Source organism: Corvus cornix, chromosome 1A, assembly GCF_000738735.6.
Source record: "Corvus cornix cornix isolate S_Up_H32 chromosome 1A, ASM73873v5, whole genome shotgun sequence".
Lineage (NCBI taxonomy): Eukaryota > Metazoa > Chordata > Aves > Passeriformes > Corvidae > Corvus > Corvus cornix.
Genome location: NC_047057.1, coordinates 60,156,505 through 60,176,944, shown reverse-complemented (window position 1 = coordinate 60,176,944; position 20,440 = coordinate 60,156,505). Strand labels below are relative to the sequence as shown.

The window sequence follows — 20,440 nt, the reverse complement described above, 5'->3', positions numbered from 1 at the left end:
CTTTAATGTGCATTTTGAGTACTCTTCTTCCCTCTCTCTGGGTACTAAAATTAATAATATTGCAAGTATAGCTCTAGCCACTTATAGGCCTCTTCTGGATGGTCGGTTGCTTAAAATACACAGCAATGTTGTTAGAGGGAAAAATGCCAAGTTAAATATTTGTATTTAATTCTTTACTTCCTTTTCTTATCTACTTTACTAATTCCTCTCATTAATAGATTAAGAAACAAGTTTTCTAACAACTATAGAGCTTGGTTGTGTGTGGATGTGGGGGAATTGTATCCTTCAGGGAGTGCAGACACACAAAACCAGATGCTTGGGATTTGATTGTTTTGCTGTGCTGGTAGGAGTAACAGATCAGGGGAATGTAAGGTGGCTTCCTCTGCACCTGATCCAAATCCCATTAAAGCCAGTAAAAAGATTTCTAATGTTATTAGAGTCATGATGGGATCACTCCAGCCACACTTTCCTTGTTCCCTTGCTGCTAGTGTTGTCTGCTCAGTGTTCCCAGTGGGATCAGTCATAACAAGCAGGAAGTTTTGCACCCTTGCCCATCAGGAAACTGGTGTTTACAGGTTTAAAGGTTTCCCAGTCATTGCACCTGCTCCTGACCATTACAAAACTCAGGTAGCTGTAGTAGAAATGCTGATGGGGAGAGCTGCAAGGGGACCTGAGCACCCACAGTGCTCTCAAACGAGCCAAGTGGGCCCTTGGCACTGTGTTATTCAAAATCTGCCTAATTGGTTTGCAGATAGAATCAATTACTTTGCCATTTAAGTGATCTGTATTATTCCTTCTTGTAACTGTGGGCACAAAGAAAGCCTGATATTGAAAAAGTAGTCTCTCGTGGCACAGACCTAGGGTTTCAGTCATTTGGATGAGCCCCTTTTGATTTGTGCCATGAAGGGTGAAAGATGGTTCTGTGCTGGCGAAAACTCAGGGTGCCTTCAGTGCAAAATTCATTACAATGCAGGGGAATGCACCCACTGCCAAAAATATTTGACAGAGCATGAAAGGAGTCCACTTTGCTCTGTTAGGTATGTCTGCAAAAAGCTGGAGGGGTACCTGCTATTTGCTTATGAAACATTGCAGGTATGCACATCTGTGCTCAGCTGAGACTCACAAGCTGAATGCCCCCCTCTGCATCCCACATCAGCTCCAACTTCTTCATTGCTCCTTAGTCTGTAACTTGCAGCTCTCCCAGCTCATTGTTCTGCTGTCCTGCCTCATGGAAGGGTTTGGCCATCACAGCTTTGCATTAAATACATCTATAATCTTGTTGAAGCATCTTAATTAATGTTGTAAGAACCAGCTATGAGCACCGCTTTTGATCCGTGTGAGCTCCTGGCTGTGGAATATTTGAAATGATCATAAATCTCCTTGGGATGGATTTTTCCTCCCCTGAAACATAACCCCAGCCTCACCTGCACCTGAACTTCTTTTGTGTGTAATTTAATACCAGAAGCAGGAGAAAGCATCTCGAGTGATTTCCTGTGAACCTTTGCTCGAGGTGAAGGAGGAGACAGATGCATTCACTGCCTGAAAAATGGTTGGCTGTTGGATCAATAGATCAGATAGTTTGGTGTGAGGGAGTGAATCTCTTTTGCCACTATTAGAATGGTATGAAGCAGATTTTCTTTTCTCATTGAGACTGTCTGTGTGACGGGTGCAGTGGTAGTCAGGCCAAGAGATGGGCTTGCAGTTGTAAAGCTACAAAATCTCTGGCCTCTCTCGAGGCTGAGGGCATTCAGTAGGCACACAGCTCACTGCCCAGCAGGTACAGTCAGCATCTCCCCACGAAGACCCAGTGCTCTTGGAAGGATGTGGGAATACATTGTAATATCTCATGTGAAAGCTCTGTCCTTCAATGCAATGAGTGTGGGTGATACCATCAACCCTGTGGTAGTGTTTACAGAGTTACTTGTGCTGTCAAAGGGAAAATTTAAAATAATTGCGGGTTTTTGACTCTGACTGCATCTCCCTCTGCCTGTTCTGTGTTGGCTCAAGTTTGGAGTCCTAATTTAGGTAAATTCTGAAGCAATTCTGCCTACTTGCAGGTCGCATTATCGTCAGTGCGAGGCAAGGACCATAGCATCTTTCAGAAGCAGACTGTAAATTAAGGCCTACAAGATCTGGCCATGTCCTCTCAATCCTACTTTTGTCTTTTACCTTAGGATAGAAGATTTATATTTGTATGTCACAAAGCAGATCATAGTGGTTATCTCAGAGCTCACTGTTATTTTGCAGTGTTTTTATGAGGCCGGTAGCCTAATGCTGCAAAGTTGTTTGCAATGTTAAGCTTCTGTACCTAAAGCAGTGAGGTATCCATGGTAACCGTCTTGCCTGTACACAGTCCCTCGGCAGCCTTTTCACACAGGTCAGAGCACGCACATTCCCAGAAACTGACTCAATTTAGTCTGCCTTAAACATCAGGTAATTTTAAAAAGACACTGGTTCTGACTTTTTTTTTTTTTCCTTTGGTAATACAATTTTGTTTTAATTAGCCATTCAAGCATTCTGCTAGTGAAAACAAAATAGAACACCTTTGCCACTGTAAATATGTCTGTTGCTCAGACCTATTCAAATTAAACCTAAGTCTTGTGCTAAAAATGTTAAGGGCTTTGCAGCAAGCAAATTCCAAATTAAAGTTTCTGCTTAACACTGCAGAAACATCCTGCTGTGAAGTTTACAATAGCATTTTTTTCATCTGGGTCCTCTGTCAGTACTTGGTATACTCAGTTTCCTTTGACTTCTCTTGTAGTTGAGTCCAAGATTAAACTCTGAAAATTACCCTCCTTGCTTCCCCATCTCCTTGTTGATTTGCAGAATACATGTTCATTAAGATGAGTTTCTGTTCTTATCTATAACGATTTTTTGCAGTTGTCTGAGGTTCTTATCTGCATATACCAAAGCCTGAGGAAAATTCTCTGCAGAACCAGATGCCATGCTTGGAACTTTTTCATCTGCCAGCTTGCTTCCATCTTAAACTTTTCCTGTCCTATTTTTTTGGACATAATTTTGCTTCATCTTGGTTTGTTCTGTCAGTTCCAATGCTTTTGCTGTAGTGAAGCATCAGGTGTGTTTCTGCTGAGAGTTTGGCTTAGTGACTCAAGTGTGGAGGAGAAGGAAAAGGCTCAACTTTAAGGCTCAACTTTTAACCAGATGCTTCTTTCCCAAACACTCACTTGCCCTTTCCCAGTCTCCTCCAGAGCTGCTTTGTTAAACAAGAGGCATGATTACCAGAGTTACTGAGGGGAAAAAGTTACAAATCAAGTGTCACATGGATTATAATGTGCCCTTGGTACAGCCAGGGGACAGAGAGAAAAATGGCAAATTCAGAGGGGACAAGGAGGAAGAAAAAAGATGGAGGACAGCAAAGCAGGAGAGACAAAATCCAGATCCTCTCCTGGTCTCCTGCATCATCCCTTCTGCACTATATAAATCTGTCAAGCTTTTGGCTGAGTCTCAGCGGCTCATGGTGCCACAGTTAGAATACTAATACTTGCTTTTCTACATACAAGGAATTTTAGGCCACAAAGGGACATTAAGTATGTAGGTGGAGGCATCTGGGTGACACTCAGTCCTTTGCAGTCAAAAAGCCGTTTCATCATCAAGTGGACCCACAGGGACACAGAAATGCACTAATATGTATAGGAAACCAATTTATGTGACAAAGCCTTTGCAAAGTGGTAATTAATTAAAGGAACTAAATAATGGTGATGTTCTGGTCAGTGTTATTTAGGGCTAAATGAGGGATCTGGTGTTCATAGGCTGTCATCAGAACTGAGAAGTCTGATGCTGTGGGTGTCTCTGCCATGCAGTAACATTCTTTAGTGTCTTAGAGGATGAGGTACTTTGGACTTTGTTAGCACAAAACAGAAGAGTCTTCTGTGGGACTGAGAAGGAGAATTTGGAGTCACCTGGCTGAACAAGTGAGTGTGTGTTCCCAGGTCCACACCCACAGAATGTCCACTGGGGAGAGGAGCCTAGAGCTTCTCTTTCAGAAGATGCCTTTTGTTCAAAAGCTGAAGTGTTTCTACCTGCCATTGTTTTTTATATAAACCAGTAGTATTTTGCTAAGGATATTTAACAGATAGATGAAATGCAGACCTTGTTCATGTTAGGATTTTAGTAATATGTTTTCTTGCTATGGCAGTTCTGTGTTTAGCCTGTTGTCATTGGGGTTCCAGCTGATATTTTGGGTGACTGTAGTGCTCTGCATGTCTCCTCATCAGAGATTTCATAAAAACTGTTTTTCTCTTGAATCTACATTGGGTTGCACTGTTTTTTGGATCCAATACAAATAGACTTGGTACACTTAATGTTCTCTTTTAAACACATGTGGATTGCTAAAGAGGGTCAGACCAGAGGATTAAGAGTGTTTCTTGCTGTGTGGCCATCACCAGATGCTTCAGAAGGTCTAAGAACCCCCACTGCAGGCAGACTTCAAGTTTTCTATTCTTCCTGAAGTCTTGGGATAATCCTTAACAGTAAGATCATAAATCTGTGGGCCCTAAAGCAAGAGATTTTGTCATCTTTCCCATAGTTGTTTTTTTTAACATTTGCTATTGTAACTGGTTTTAGTTGTTGTCTATAGAAATGCCCAAATCCTCTTCTGAGTCTTGCTGAATTCTTGGCCTTGGTGACTTCCCATGGCCATCTAATTATGTGTGGGCTAACAATTACTTCTTTATCACTTTTTCACTGACCCTCTTTACATAACGTTGGGGGCCAGTTTTGGGGGGTGGGAGAAGAAACAGGAATTCCCAATCTCCCCATCTCCACCCCATTAAAGCTTTGCTGTACTTTTGCCATCTCTTTTCCAAGGTGAGAAATCTCAGTCTGTAGTACCAGAGTTTTTCCATACCTTTGTGTGCTTCCAGCACTTCTCTGAGCCTTCTAGGAAATGGCAACCTGTAGAAAACATAGGACTTAGATGAAACTGTGTCACTGATCTAACTTGCAGCACTAATTTTGCCTATACTATTTCCCACCCTACTCCATGTTTTCACAAGGTTTTTTCCTGCATTCAGAACAGAGAATTTTACCAGTAATCAGAATAGCCTGAGCAGTCAGTTCTGTAGCCCCTAAAACTGTTGGTGGGTTTTGTTTTGTGTTCATTAAAAGCACTGACTTGGTGCCATGCCCGTGCAGTTTAATTCCCAGTTACTGGAACTGTAAAGCTCATCTTGGTTTCCATAGTGCTGTTGAGCCCTAATGTTGGGATGTTGCATTGCATTTATCAGAGAGATGTCAGGAGTGGGGATTTCAGTACCCTTGAAACACAGGAGAAAAAAAATCACTGTAACAGGACTTCCAGAGCAGGTTTCCTGCAGGCTCCCAGTCAATCTGTGCTGTACTTAACACCTCGAAAGAAGTATAGGATGTTGTATTTCCGTAGCTACATGCTGTGCATGTAGGAACATTCCAGTGATGATATATTTCTCCTTGGAAGCAATAGGCATTTAGGCATTATAATAGCAACAGCTTCATAATAAATATATGCTAAAATCTGGTATGATGAAATAGCTAATGCACATGTGCTGCAGTCTTATCTGGGACATAAATAACTCAGCAATTTTCACAAATATTAAATATAAAGGGGCAATTTAATATTATGGGTGAACAGCTTGCGTATTAAATTTTATATAAACATGAATCTGCCTTTTAGTAGTGGGAATTTGAAAAGCTGAGACAGGCTCATGAAAATGTGACTTCATCTCCCCCTTGTCTGTACCTTTGAACAGCTGATTTAATTTCAAGCAAATTTTGGTCATTTTTTCAATCAGTTGTAGAGTGGCTTCAATGTTATTTTTTTTCTGTTCAACATAGAAGATTACTTTTTCCTGATCTTGGGAAATTTAGCATTTAGAAATTGTTGTTGCTCCTGAAATAAGATGACAGCCAAGAAGCTATTGAGCTTGGTGTGACAGCGAATATACCTCTGAAAGTTATTAAAAACAAAATGTTACTCTCTTAACAACAGTTATGAAACGTAACAGTTTCACGCAGCAACTTTGGCTAATAGAAATAGTTTATGAACCTTCTGCTGCAGTGTTGCACAAAGTCAGAGTTATTTCCATGGCAGTCTTCAAAGGATGTTATTGGGTTTATTTGTTTGAACTGATGAAATTTTAGACTCCAAGAGTGAAAAGCTAATATTGGGCTCTAATTTAAAAGGGAGGATTGAGAACTGCTTTGGAAACAGAGAGGTTTTTCCTAGTGAAAGTTGTCTTCAAAAATCAGAATGTCTGTCTGTCATTGGAAGAGAAGCTCTGTCAAAAAGGTCAGATATGCCAGGAAAGACCAGCTCCAACACCAAGTCACTGCAGGTTTGTGAATCAGTGGGTAAAATCCAGGATAATCCCTCAAGGAGCCTGGAGAGGTGCTTAGCCTGCTCACTAATTAATGACATTAATGGGAGGTGAGGTAGCCTGGCCTAGCCCAGGCTCTGAACCAGGACATGATTCCTGATTCCTGGGGAATAAACCTACCAAAGGCCTTTTTTCCAACCTCCTGAGGAACTCAGCACAGGGGAGGGTTGTCATAGAACCCAGCTCTTCTCTTTGGCAGCACAGCCTTTGCCAGGGCAGGAACAAGAGCTTCGATCTCGAATGATGTTGTTTCAGCCACAAGATTATCCATTTCTCATACTTGATCAAGGGATCTTTTCCTTCTAGTGTGGCCTTACCTCCTAATCCTGTATTGCCATTAATTCTTAGTGACCTGGGAGTGGATTTGCTGTTTGAGGAAGAGGAGATGTAGCTCCTTGTGGTGACAGCCAAGTGTCAGCAGCTGTGTCCTTGATGAGAGTCAGCAGCAAGGATCTGACAAAAATCAACATATCTGCCAGAGGAGGTTGCTTAATATTTATTTGATATTTGCCACCTCTGGCAATCGAAGTCATGAGTCAGGCTCCTAGAAATGATGAAACTGCTTTGGTTTGGTTTCTTAACAATCAAAATCTCATCCACATATTTTAGGTTTTTTTTTTTTGGTTTTTTTTTCTGGCCCTCTGGCTCTGGCCACACAGATTTCACATTTCCAAGTATTATTCCCAGGGCCAGGAGGAGTAGAAATTAGCGTGGTGGTGGGGTGGTTGTTTCTGTTCTGGACTTTTTTTTTAATATAAACTGGAATTCTCATACAAGCACAAAACTTTAGGGGCTGAACTTCAGGTGCCAGCTATCATGAAAAGGATTATACAGTTGGGAAAGTTGACATGAATAGAAAATTCCCAATCAGATTTACTGGAAATTTATTCAAGCTGCTACTACTACTTCTTCTTCTTTTTTTTTTCTTTTTTTTTATAACCGGGGAACATGAATTATAAATATTTTCAAATTATCCCTGTCAAAATGGATAGCTAATAAAGCGCTAGACTTGTAGCGTTGTCTAACTTTGCTCTACTTTTCTGTTCGTCTGAAACGCCACCTAATTTCGTAGATGTTGTGGAATCAGTGCAGGAGCTGGTTTTGTTCCAGGTGGGAGTTGTTCTCCTCTGCTTAGAAAAGGAGGATGCTTTGTTTTCCCTGCCGTGCTGTGCAGCACAGAGCGAAGGGACAATCTGCCCATCACTGCAGTCACTGCTTGGGACATCTCCTGCTCTATCAACCCCACCCAGATTATTTTCTGGAGCTGATTTGTGCTGGTTTTGCAGCAAGGTGGATGCTAAGACAATGTTTCCACACACCACTGATAACACTTTAAATACTGCTGCTGGCCTGAACAGCTTCAAGGTTGGTTCCCTTGGGCCGTTCCTGTTTTGCTGCGTGGATGGAAGCTGCTGGAATGTTTTGACCAGCTGTTTTCCTCTGCAGTGGCCACAAGTATATTTGAAGACTGTTTTTTTTCCCTCTTAATGCCTGAAATCCAAGGAAACAGCAACAATTTGGTGTCTGTTTCCATCTAAGAATGAAAGAGGCGTTTCTCAGAAGCGTCAGGTGTGTTGATCATTTTGTCAGGCTGGCTTCTCAGGGCGCTCTGGATACAGGATTGCTGATCGTTGTCCAAAGCATGTCTTTAAATCATGGGAAGACAGGATCTGGCAGTTCTGTTTGTTGAATATAGTGGTGTTCAGGCAGAGGTGAGTGGCACTGGAGGAAAAAATATTTGGTTTTGACATGGTCTTGGGATTGTTTTGAGACAATTCATATGCCCCTTGGTTATTTTGCAAGAATGCTGAGAATTAGTTTCTTTTAATATCACTTTTAAAAGAAAAAGTAATACAGACATATAGACCATTCCTAACAGAACAATTCATATTAACTGTGAACATTTTTATTTGTTGGAGAAAGTGACACAGTTTAATGACATGTACACAGCAAAACTACAAACCATTGGGAACCAATGAGAAATACTCATTTAGTATTGTGTTAGTGCTACCCATGACTTGTGTCAAATTAAAAGAAAAATTTCCAGAAGCCTGTAACCTGCAAAATAATTCTGATAACATGGTTTATGAAATGCATGGGTTCCTGCAAAGGTAAGCAATGATACAAGTACAGATTCTGAATTTCTGAAGTGTCATCATCAGTCTTTAGGGTGACCTCACTGTGGCCTTGCAGTGCATGAAGGGAGCCCACAGGAAAGATGGAGAGAGACTCTTGGCAAGGGCCTGGAGTGACAGGACAAGGGGAATGGCTTCACACTGACAGAGAGCAGGTTTAGATTGGATATGAGGAAGAAATGGTTCCCTGTGAGGGTGGGGAGGCCCTGGCACAGGTTGCCCAGAGAAGCTGTGGCTGCCCCTGGATCCCTGGCAGTGTCCAAGGCCAGGCTGGATGGGGCTCTGAGCAAGCTGGGATAATGGAAGGTGTCCCTGCCCATGGCAGGGGTTGGAACTGGATGGGCTTTAAGATCCCTTCCACCCCAAACCCCTCTATCATTCTTTGATTTTGTGATCCTTACTAGTAGACAAGGAAGAAGTTGAGAAATCAGTGGAACTGGTGGCAGGTAAAAATGAGCAAAAAAGTGAAATACAGGAATGCCTTCTGAGCCAGTTTTAAAGCCCTGAGCCAACAGGTGAAGATTGTGCTGTATCTGATCCAAAGCAGGGCAGGCACTGGATCTGCAGAGCATCCCTTAGCTAGTAAATCAGTATCTGTAACGCTCTGGCTTTGAAGTTCAACATAATAGCAATATGGCAAAAGACAATAATGTAATGAAATTGGTGTTTGGCCACTTCTATTATTTTGCCTTGCTACCTGTTTCAAAGTGCTCATAAAACATCAAAGCACAGTAGTGCTCATAAGTATGCATCTGGAAATTAAGTGTCTGTTTTGGTAAATATTCACATTAGGGCACTTAGGGGTAATTTTTTTTTCTTGCAGAGCATGAGGAGTTCCACACAGAAATCCTGTTAACAAATAATAGGATTTGTGTGCACTACTCCCTGTGCATCACTTTGAAAGTTTACCCCCTGCAGCATAAGAGTTAGATAATTTCAGTCTTTGAAAATTGTGCTTCTCAGATCTGGTCTTTTCCTACAGTCTGTTATTGATGGCGCACTCATAAATGCTTCTGAATAATCGTGATCAAATCATACATTGTTTTCTTTTGGTGCTGGAGAACTTGAGTTATTGTGTGTCTCAGTGCTTTGTCTTGTACCAGAGGAAGTCTGAAAGGAGAAATTACAGAGGTGCAAACATGACCTGGTTTGTAAGTGCACAGTTTATATGCACAAGTGACAGATCTAAACAATAATATTTGCCCACAGCAAAGACCTGTTCTCTCTCTCTATATAAATGCATATATACATATCTAGAGATCTGATATTTGAACAAAAAAAAAGACATTGAGCAGCTACTAATACTTTATGGCCCAGTAGAAAAATTATATATAATTACAAATTCAAACTGTGTTTTTCAAAGTGTTTTCTTCTCAGTTCAAGTCTGAATGCCCCAATGCTGAGGTTTTTCACTAACCCAAACAATTTTTCTCTCCTGCTGTATTCCTGGTGGAGACACTTCTTAGTGGTACTGCCAAAAAAATCTTTCTCTTAATATGACACTTTCCTGAGTTTCTTCAGGGTGCAAGATTGGACAGTTATCAGGCAGAACCTGTGGGGTTTTTTTGCAGTGTATCCAGTATTCTTTTCCCTATCCATATTGAAAATGGACTGGCAATAGCAGTTGTTTTGCAATAGTTTGGCCCTTAAGCTTCCAGCTTTCTATGGAACCTGGAACTGCAAAGGAAAGAAGAATTAAAAGACTGCTTAAAAAATGAACTCCTTCTTAGAACAACTATAGTTTGGTTTTGGAGAAGGTCATGCTTGGTTTTATTTATCTGAATCTGTTAATGCATCTCTGCATTAGTTACAGTCTCAAGTTTATTGGTTAGTATTTGTGATGTAGGCAATTTGTATTGAGACAAGTGGGATTCCTCCCAGTTTTGTGTAGGATTGAACAATGGCACATTTTAAATGTGGGGTGTCTCTGCCTAATGAGAGACAGCTGAGAGGTGTGGGTGGCCAGCTCTGCTCTCCTAAGAGAACTGTGTCATGAAGTCTGGTGCATATTTTGGGTTGTTTTTTTCTTTTTAGACTTGGATAAAACGCTTTTGCCTGGCAAAGTGTGTGTCTGCTCCTTCTCCTACTTAAGTTGCTGGCAAATCTCCTGTTGATTTTAGTGGAAGCAGAACTGGACAGCAGCTGGACCCAACTTCATATTTAAAAGTGCTTTTTTCCCTGGGGTGCATAAACTCCCTAGTGTGCAAATAACTCTGCTGTTGGGTGTCATATTTTATTGGTGAAAATATATCACTTTCAACTATCAGTTGGCTATGAAAACATCTTGTTGCAAAAAGATCAAAACCAAGAAAAAGCTCACTCTGTGTAAAAGCAAACAAACAACTCCCCAAAACAAACAACTTCCCCCAATTCGTGAGCCCCCTGGAAGTTGCTGGCATCATGAAAACAGAAATTTTCCACTTTGTGGACATAATAGGAGTCAAGACTCCAGGGCTGTCTTCCAAGCCTGTGCTTGTGCAACACCGTGCGTGTGGTAGCCGTGGCCTCAGCTGATCCCTGTTGGAGATGGGGAGATTTCTGTGTCATCTTGCATTTCAAGAGCAGGTTGAATGATAATTTAAAGGGTTATAAAACCACGCGTAGTATCTTCACAGAAGCCACTTGCACAAAACTCCTTCTCCCACCATATTTTGTCTCCAAGAGAAATAAGGGAACAAAATGGGTGAAAAGCAACAACAACAACAAAAAAAAACAAAAGCCAAAAAGGTCATCCTGAAGCAGGCACTCAGACCAAGCAGAATAGAAATTTCATTTATAAATAATGACAAGAAACATGTAGAAGTAGGTGTCTTTTAAACAGCCTTCATAGAAAGCCAGGCTTCTAACCTCATCTATATTTACTACAGGAAAAGGTGGCACGATGTCTTAATAGATTATGTGAGATGACATATTTTTGTCACCCAGCTTGTTCTCCTAATGTAGACCACAAGATCTTCAAATAGTTTCTGTCTGAGAAGCCACCTAGTCGTGGTTTAGTAACTGCCAGCAGTACAGACTATCACACCTCTTCTTAAGCTGTTCCAATAGCTAAATGCCACTACTGTTATATAAAATAAAAATAAAATTCATAACCCACAAACTGAATAACCCAGCTGCCTCTACCTCTTTTCTAGCTGAATTTCTCCGTTTTCAGCTTCTCACCAGCATGTCTTGCACCTTTTATCTTTAGACTGAAGTCATCCATTATATCAGATTTCTTATGTAGATAGTGAGAAACAGAGTTCATGCTTAGACTGATAAATTCAGTAGATTGAAAGCCTTGAATTTCTGATGAAAAGGCTTGTTTTATTCTGTAATCACTCTCATGGAGCTTCTCCAAACCTGATCCAATTTGTCAGCATTCTTCTTGAACTGTGGACACCAACTTGTGATGTGGTATTGCTACAGTAACGTGCCCCAGCATGTGAATAAGTAAGAGAGTCTCACAAATCCCACATAACAGCTCTTGTTACCCTTTGCAGAATTGTGGGATTTGGAGAGTTGTCATTGTACTGATTTTTCTCCTAGGCCTTTCATTCTTCCCTGAAGTCATGACCTCCTAGAACAGAATCCTCAATTTTTTTTGTGTGTTCTGTATTTTATTGTTATTAAGACATACAGAGGTTTGGGCATAATGACACTCATATTGTTTGCTTCTAGTCAGTTTAATAAATGATGCCTAAATTGTTAGCGGTGAATTGACCTCATCCCCCCTTTTCTTGTGTGTTCTTTCCAAACACAATTAATAATTATTTTCTGTATTATTTCACTTCATTAAGAAAAGCCCCAAATGAGGCAGACAATACATACTTTATGAGTTTGCCCATTAGAAGCCCATACATTTGTTTATAATTTCTTGCTTTAAATTGCACATTGAATTCTGTCAGTCGCTGAGTTGTTAAGCCATTTGATAACTATCCTTCTGGGCTTACTTAATCAAATATTTTGCCTTGCAGGATTGTGTCACACTGCACAGTTTATCAAACTTTACCAGAATGATATTTTCATTATTAGCAAAAGCAAAAGATAATCTTCAGAAGTTTCAGAAGGTCTGTTTTGGCGAACCTGTATTGAGGTGATTATTACAACATGACGCCACTATTAGAACTGCCATCAGTATCAAGTAGCTTCCTTTAATTGTGTGTTAATGGAATGCAAAATCAGCCAGTCCTTTGCCTTTCCCAGAACTCTTATCAAACTCACGGCAGAGAGCTGGATAGCATTAAAAAGTGTAAGAAGTACTCCCAAGTACTTTTGGAAAAGTATCATTGCATGTGAGATGTCTCATAGTTCTCTGGGATTTTGTGTCTCTTCAAACTTTCTGAAAACCTGTATTAGTAGACCAGAGATCCCCAACAGCTCCTCTTTTATACTTGGCTGCACGTTATTCAAATATGAAGATTTAATAAACCTAGTTTTCATGCCTCTTCCTGGATTAATGCTGAAATACGCTCACATCATCATCCACTGTATCACAGAAATACTGGTTGGATGCAGCTGCCTTTTCTGGGTAATCACTGATAATCTGAGCATTTCCACTTCATTAATTTAATACAGAGTGAGAACCAGAAGGGATCACCAGACCCTCTAGTTCAGCCTCCATAATGTCATAATTCCAATTCTTTAAGAAGTGTGCAGAGTTATTTAAGGCAGGACAGATAAGTTTTGGTGGTGTAATAGGGAGAGCTGGTGCTGATGCAGGTATCCATGATAAGCCTTGGGTACCTCTCTCAGCCATTGCTTCTTGCCACATCCTTGTGTGGAACCAGCCTTTTGCAGGCTCAGAGAAGGCAAGTGAATAAACCATTGTATTAAGGCATTTAAATCAAGTTTAAAGACCAACAAGTATAATGAAATACGGACTGAGAAAACGTAATTTGTTTGTGTCTACATGTTCCTACTGGAATAATTATTCCCTATTGGAAACTTTTGCCTGTCAATCCCTAGCTATTTAAAACTGCAACAACAATATCCAGTTGTTGCTTTCTTGTGTCCTCAGTCTTTATCCTAGCTTTTGTTAGGGACAATGCAGTGGTATTCATCAGCAACAATAAGACTGTTATGTTTCATTGTGTTTTTTCCAAAGCTATACAATGTTCTAGCCATTATGGAAGGGTTGCAGTCAGCTGAGTGATGTTTACATGCCACTTCCATACCCTAATAAGAGGTATAAAAGAAAGTGTATTGTAGCCAGCAGGGGAGAGATTCAGCTTGGAAGGCCAGGACTTCTGCCTCGTGTAGAAACACAGAGAGCACTGCACTGCCTAGCATGCTTTATTTTTGGCCTTTCCTTTAGTGCCATGAGTGTCAGTAGTAGCTGCTCCAAACTGCTTATTCATGCTGCTGCTGTGATCATTTGCTTTTGGGCACTATTAATTTTGTGGCTGTGCTAAGTTAGGAATCCATTTCCAAGGACATCAATGGCGTGGCTGTCTCACTTGTCCTGGCAGCAGCCGGTCTCGTCCCTGTGATGGGGCTGTTCTTGACTGTGTTTGTTGGCATTCCCATAAAAGCATTCCCACACACCTACACCAGTGGTATCAGCACTTTTTCTGGAAGCAGGATCTTTCCAGCTTTTTCTAGGATGGTGCCTCACAGTCACATGCTGGAGGTGACGGGTGTTTCTGATACATTCCTCAGGCATTTCTCTGGGCATTTCTCAGCCCCGGTTCGTGTGGCTGGGCTCTTCTGCTCTTTGTAGTGGCAGCTCATTTCACAAGACTCATGGAAGTCATATGGCTGCCTGAGGTCATCACAGAGAGGATGAAGATCCCGAGTTTGCAAATATGTGGGTTGAGCCTGGGGGTGCGTTTCTGACACAGCTGTCAGGCAAAGCAGAGGTTCCACCACATCTCTGCTTTTCAAACACGGCATCCTTGAGTCTTGACACTTTGGCTTCTGGGAACTATACCTGCTTCTGGATTCATGGGAGGTTGAGAGAAAGAAGGAATCCTAATAATTAAGACTTCATGAAAGAAGAAATAAAATCTATGCCTTAGTTTGGATATGGGTGGAGCAGAATTCCCCTTTCAGTAGCCAATTGGAGAAGCATCTTCATATCCCCTGGTGTCTTTGAAGGTAACGAGGCAGGAGTAAGATCTGAGATGTGCTAGCAGATACTTCCTTCTAGGTAATCAGACCACAGTGCTAAATCACTCAGTTTATTAGTCAAAAGCTATTTTATGGTTTTAAACATTCTTCTTGGTAAAATAAGGGCTGTTTTGGTTGAACAGTAAAGCTTGTGACCACAGGTAGTATTCTTAACTATATATAGATGGCTTTTGGTGTTTCTTCCTGTGACTGCCCTGTGACTGTTTATATAATTTACCATTAGTCATCAACAGACTGCATAGGTTGCTGGTTGAGGAGGTTGACTCAAACTGAGTGGTTAGCCAAGTGCTATTGCAAATGCCAGCCTTTCTGATGAAAAGATCGTGTCTCAAGGCAGTGCCGATTCTGGATTGGGTCCTAGTTGGGAATTAGGAAGGGTTTCTGCTCTGTGATCCCATTTGTGTGACACAGTGTTATGATTCTTTTATATATACATGCCTGAGAAAGCTTGAAAAGGGACTTCAGCCTTCTTCTCAGTCCATGTTTATCAGTTCTGGTGGGAACTCTTTTCCCGTCAATAATATGTTGTTCTTCTTCAGGAGATGAGGAAAATGAGGTTCACTTTGCTGTGAGACACTGGGTTTTGGTCCCAGCTAGAGACAGGATGTTGAGCAGCAAGAGCTGATACTCTTACCCATCTTAAAATTGCTTATGAGCTTGGTTACTGTACCCTGTCCATGCACTCTGGGTTAAACCCCATCACAACCAGGCTGGGAAGGAGTCTGTCTCTGTGTGAGTTCCTCAGAGACTTCCTATTCTTTGCCTTCCTCTGTAGTGCAGAGCGCACTGGATTAAGCTCACCTGGAAAATCCACCCAATAAATTCCCTGTAGGTGATGCTTCTTATTTTTTTTGCAGCTGTCGCGGTATCCCACAGTGGTAGGGAGGAGAAGAGAGATCCAGCAGGCAGGAATTGTGCAGCAAGATTCATTTATTTAATTATTTTACAGCTCTTTTATAAAATTTTTTCTTCACAGTCTAATTGGTCAAAGGGTCAGCCACCCCTTGGGGTGATTGGCTAAAATCCTAAAACATCCATTGTCAAAATATTTTTCTACTTTACTACAAACAAAGCTCTGCAAGGTTGCAGGTGTTCGTAGTTTATAGAACTCTACAAATATCTTCCATGAGAGAGAAAAATATCTCATGGGACTGGAAAGAAGCAAGAAAAATTCTTGCTAGCAGCAAGATTTGTATCCACATGCAGCCATTGTATTTATAGCTTTTGCTATTTTACTGTAGACCTAGTACTTTCCTTGGCTGTTTGAGGCAATTCTGTACAGACTATTATCAAATGAAAACACCAAAATGTGAGAACTAGGAAAGAATGGTTGGTTGGTGTTGTCAGGCAACACACAAAATCCTGCATTTTGGCACTTGTTTCAGGTGGACAAGGCCATTGTCTTCAAGGCCCATGAAGCAGTGAAGCCCTGCTGTGGTGTGTGGTTGCCACTGGAAATACTGCCAAGTTAACAGAGAAGTGGGAGTGTTAGAGTGCTTGGAACTTGCTTCCCCACTGCCTGCTGTCTGTGGTGGCCACAGAGATGTTTTGATTGAAAAGTTGACTGCTGCACTAATGCGCAGGCACTGGTGAACTGCTGAATGCTGAGAATGCTTCTAGTGCACGTTTTTTAGAATTTTTTTCATTAAAACCAGCAGTTTAGTAAAAGCAAGGAAAGAATTGTTCAGTTTTACTGCCAGACTCTTAAAATGACCAATTTTCCCCTTCTGTGTTGAGCACTGGAGATCTTACTTGTTCCTCTTTACGAAATCTGAGGTTACACATACGCCTACAGCTGTTGTGTCACCTCCTGCCTCTGTAAAGCTGCGTGTTGACTGCAGGTGTTCTGTGGAGACTGAAGGCAAACTAAAAATGCCAGGTAATTGGTACCCCCGACTCTCAATCCAGCATGTCTTGAGTTGCAGAACACAAGTGAAATGAAAGGGAAGCTCTTCAGAGAGTTGCATGCAAATTTTGACTGGTTGTGGTTTTGGAAGTGAAGGAACAAGGAGATACAGAGAATGCTTTTTAGGCTGTTCTATCAAATGTCATATCTCTGTTTTAATATTTTATGTGATGTGGCTTCTTTCAGATGATCAGCTGGATTATCTGAGATCAGAGAAAAGGGAGTGGTACTACTCAGCTGCAGAAAATAGGAAGAAAGTGCTGCCATGGCAGGGTAGGGCACAGACATACTGACTGCAGAGCACTGGCTATTTGTGGAGCTTGTTTCAATATACACATCTCACAGATAGCCAGTCAGAATTACTGAGGTGGAGGTGTTTTATTTATAATCAATAAGTTTAAAACAAACTTCAAAAAAAGTTTATACAATGCTATTTTAGAATTTTTCCCCTGGGATTTGTTAGATAAGATTAGATATTTGTTTTCTGGACAACCTTCCTATTTGTGTGTTTACTAATTATAATGGAAAGACCTACTAAATTATGTATCTGTGTTAAACAGCTTGCTTTTCAAACAAAGGAAATTGGCCACAACTCTCATTTCTCCTGTTTTTATCTTTCTCTTAAAGGGCAACACTTTAAGGAAAATCCTCCTGTATCGGTACTTTAAAGGGGAATATGGAAGTGGTATGAATGGCCCCCTGTCTGCCAGCTACAGCAAAACTGCACAAGTGGGAGGTAAATCAACACACATCATTTCAAGAGAGCAAAATTAGCAGCACCATTTTTTCTAATAGGCACATTGGACATGCTCCAGGCATTCAGTTGGTAAATAAATCAAACATGTTCTGTAACCACTTAGAAGAGAGGTAGTGTCAGACTCTTCCTATTTTTAAGTTGCACACACTTGTCTCAGATTGTGCGTTTGGATGTACCAAAGTAGGTACCAGGAAATCCTCATCCAGAAAATCAGCAAAGCACTAAACTTTTGAAGAGAGATGATGTTGTTTCTGGAGACTAAAAAATTTTTTGATGTTCCAGATCCTTTGTTGATACATGGAAAAGAAAAGATCTAAGGAAAACTTGTCACAAAACTACTGGTTAGACAACAGAACAGATTTTCCTGAGAGGTTGTAGGATGTGTCAGTTCTTGTTACAACTTTGCTGGACAAGACTCTGATGAACCTGTCCTATCTTCCTGTGGGCAGGAAGTTTCAGCAGATGATCTCTGTAGGTCCATTATAATTCTTTGTATCATTCTGCTGTAGAAGCCACAGGAAGTTACTTCAGGGTGGTTTCTAGGAAAACCCATAATAAGGGATGTCATAGGAAATGAGGCAGGAGCTGTATAGAGCCAGGTCAAAACTGCATACTGCATTTTGCATTTTCAGTGCACACTGAAGGCATGCCCAGATTTGTCAGCTTTTTCAGATGTTACCCAGCTGTTCCTCCTTAGCTATGTCGATGTAGACACTGGAAATCTTTACAGTCTTAATATCCTATACGCCAAATTTCTCTCCCTAATAAACAAGAGACTGAAATTTTACTGTTTTTTAGTTGTCTCTAAAAGTTGTGTGTGTATGGCTTCATCACAAAGTCTGAAGCATTTTAATCAGTTTAATCAAAGTAGTACTGGCTGATTAAAGCAGTACTGTATTTTTACTAATGAAGTAGGCGCAGTTACATCTTTAGAGAAGTAAGTATAGCAGGAAAGATGATCATCTGTGATAATAAAAGGTGGTTGATTTAATGAGCTAATACAATTTAGCAAAATTTCTTCAACCCCCACCTTTAATTGGGATTAACTCAAGTCTGTGTTGTTAAAGAATGTAATGATGATGATGACGATGATGATGACCTAGGAGCTGGCAAAAGCATTTGGCTGGAAGGGCAGGGTGGATTTACCAGGACACAATTTTTTGTATAGAAGAGCAGATTTAAAAGTGGTTTCAGAGCACTGACTCTACTCACAGTTTAGTGTATGCAGCAGTGGAATTAAGAAAGGGTTCAGTGAACAAATCAGTGTCATTTCCAACTTATTTATTGTCTGAATATCATGACAGAACAATGGCTTGGGGATTTGTTTTATTTCTTATTCTTTGAACCCAACATTGCAGTTTCATACAAAACTCTTGTTTTTATCAAAGGGAATTTTGCCTGACAGAATTTCAAAATTAAATTTATTATGATGCTATTGTGTGCTTTATCACTACTGATAGGTTTGTTTTCATATATGTGTGTGAAGCAGACTTGAATGGTATTTGTGTATTTGTCTCATTTGCAGGTGGATTTTCAGGACAAGATGCGGATAAGTCTGGGGTGACCATGTTTGATATCCAGTGCCTCCTGGACAAAGAAGGTGCCTCAGAACTGGTCATAGATGTGATAGTGAACACCAGAAATGACAGGATTTTCTCAGAAGGCATTCTGCTTGGTATTGCACTGCTAGAAGGTGGAAATACGCAAACACAGGTACTTATTTAATGTGCTTATTCACATATTGATTCTCAGATGCATGTGGTCTGGAGACAAATAAAGAGAACCTTTTTGCTGTGAGTCCTGTGAAAAGTTTGTCACTAGAATATGTACCACTGTAATACAAATGTAAATATGCCCTACTGCTATGCAGTATCTCATAGTGGAGGATCTTCAGCAGAAGAAAATGTTTTTGAGCTGTCCCTTTCTGTTTAGCACTGTGCTGCTTTTAATCTGGTCATTGCCATGTGAGCATTATCCCCAGTTATTTGATGTCACTCTTGTTAAAATTAAAAATTATAATACTTCTAACTTTATAATGACAAATTATTTTCTGGAAACCTTTAGAGACATTCATCAAAATCTCCAAAGAGAAAAAAAAAAGGTCATTTAGGAAAACCAGTATCCCAGTCCACAGAAAATATCTGCTTTAAGCTATGGATTCTAGGTTTTTTTGTGAATTATATCCCTCTCACCCAGATTTAGCCAAACATTCAATCATGCAAGATGATTGAGGGAAGAGAGAGAATTGATATGATGAGGGAAGGCTGGGAGAATTGGGATTTTTTGTAAACTGTTGCAAATGGTACTCAGCCTCCTTGACAATTATACTAAGGAACTGGAATTAATAACCTAAAATATTATTTAATATTAAACTCTGTCTGTAGCACAAAAAAAAGGAATATAATCCAAGCTATAATATTACGTATTAGATGTTCCATGCTTCCTCTTGTTGTTACATAATAAGTTACTTTTCACTGTTATTTGTAGATGGATTATGAAGCCTGGAGAAATGGAGAGTGTCACAAAGTAATTTAACTTCAAGTACAATATTGTGACATTTAAAAGACTGCAAATAGCACTGTTCACCATTTTACCCAAATTTTAAAATATTGTCATCAATCTTTGTTACCAGCCTTGTATATCACTTTGTGAAAGAACTGGTCAGGCAGTGGCCAGCATTTGTTCTGTGCAAGTGAAGTAATTATTCATTATTTGTTTCACAAAAGAAATAGTGTATTTTTGTATTTCTTCTTCCTTAGAAGATTGATATCTAAAGAGTTTTTTTTTTTTTTTTGCAGTATTCAACTTACCAGCAACTAAAGGAGCAGAAAAAGTCAGAAAGGTTCTTTAAAGTGCTGTATGATCACATGAAAGCTGCTCAGCAGGAGATCCGATCCACAGTGACAGTGAACACTATCGATTTGGGGAGCAAAAAGAAAGAGGATGACAGTGACCTCACCATATCTGTTCCCAAAAAGAGAGGTAAGGAGGCACCCCTGTGAAAGAGGGGAGCAGGGCATTGCATTGACACTGCATGTACTGCACCACTGATGCTCTGTTAAGCTGATCAATAAACTTTAATACTAATCATTGCCAGTTTGCATCCTTTGCCTGATTTTCTGTTAATTGTAGTCCATCTCAGGTCAGCTACAAGGAA

The 20,440-nt window shown here is 40.4% G+C and overlaps 1 protein-coding gene across 4 annotated transcripts in view; it reads left to right on the top strand.

The window, feature by feature from the left end:
- The window catches only part of ITPR2 (inositol 1,4,5-trisphosphate receptor type 2), a 245,697-nt gene that overhangs the window by 149,776 nt on the left and 75,481 nt on the right, over nt 1-20,440 (top strand). For all 4 annotated transcript variants that reach the window (XM_039570501.1, XM_039570499.1, XM_039570500.1 and 1 more), the window contains 3 exons: nt 17,154-17,262; nt 18,809-18,996; nt 20,082-20,265. In XM_039570501.1, coding sequence (XP_039426435.1) covers nt 17,154-17,262; nt 18,809-18,996; nt 20,082-20,265 — 481 coding nt within the window. The remainder of the gene's footprint in view (nt 1-17,153; nt 17,263-18,808; nt 18,997-20,081; nt 20,266-20,440) is intronic.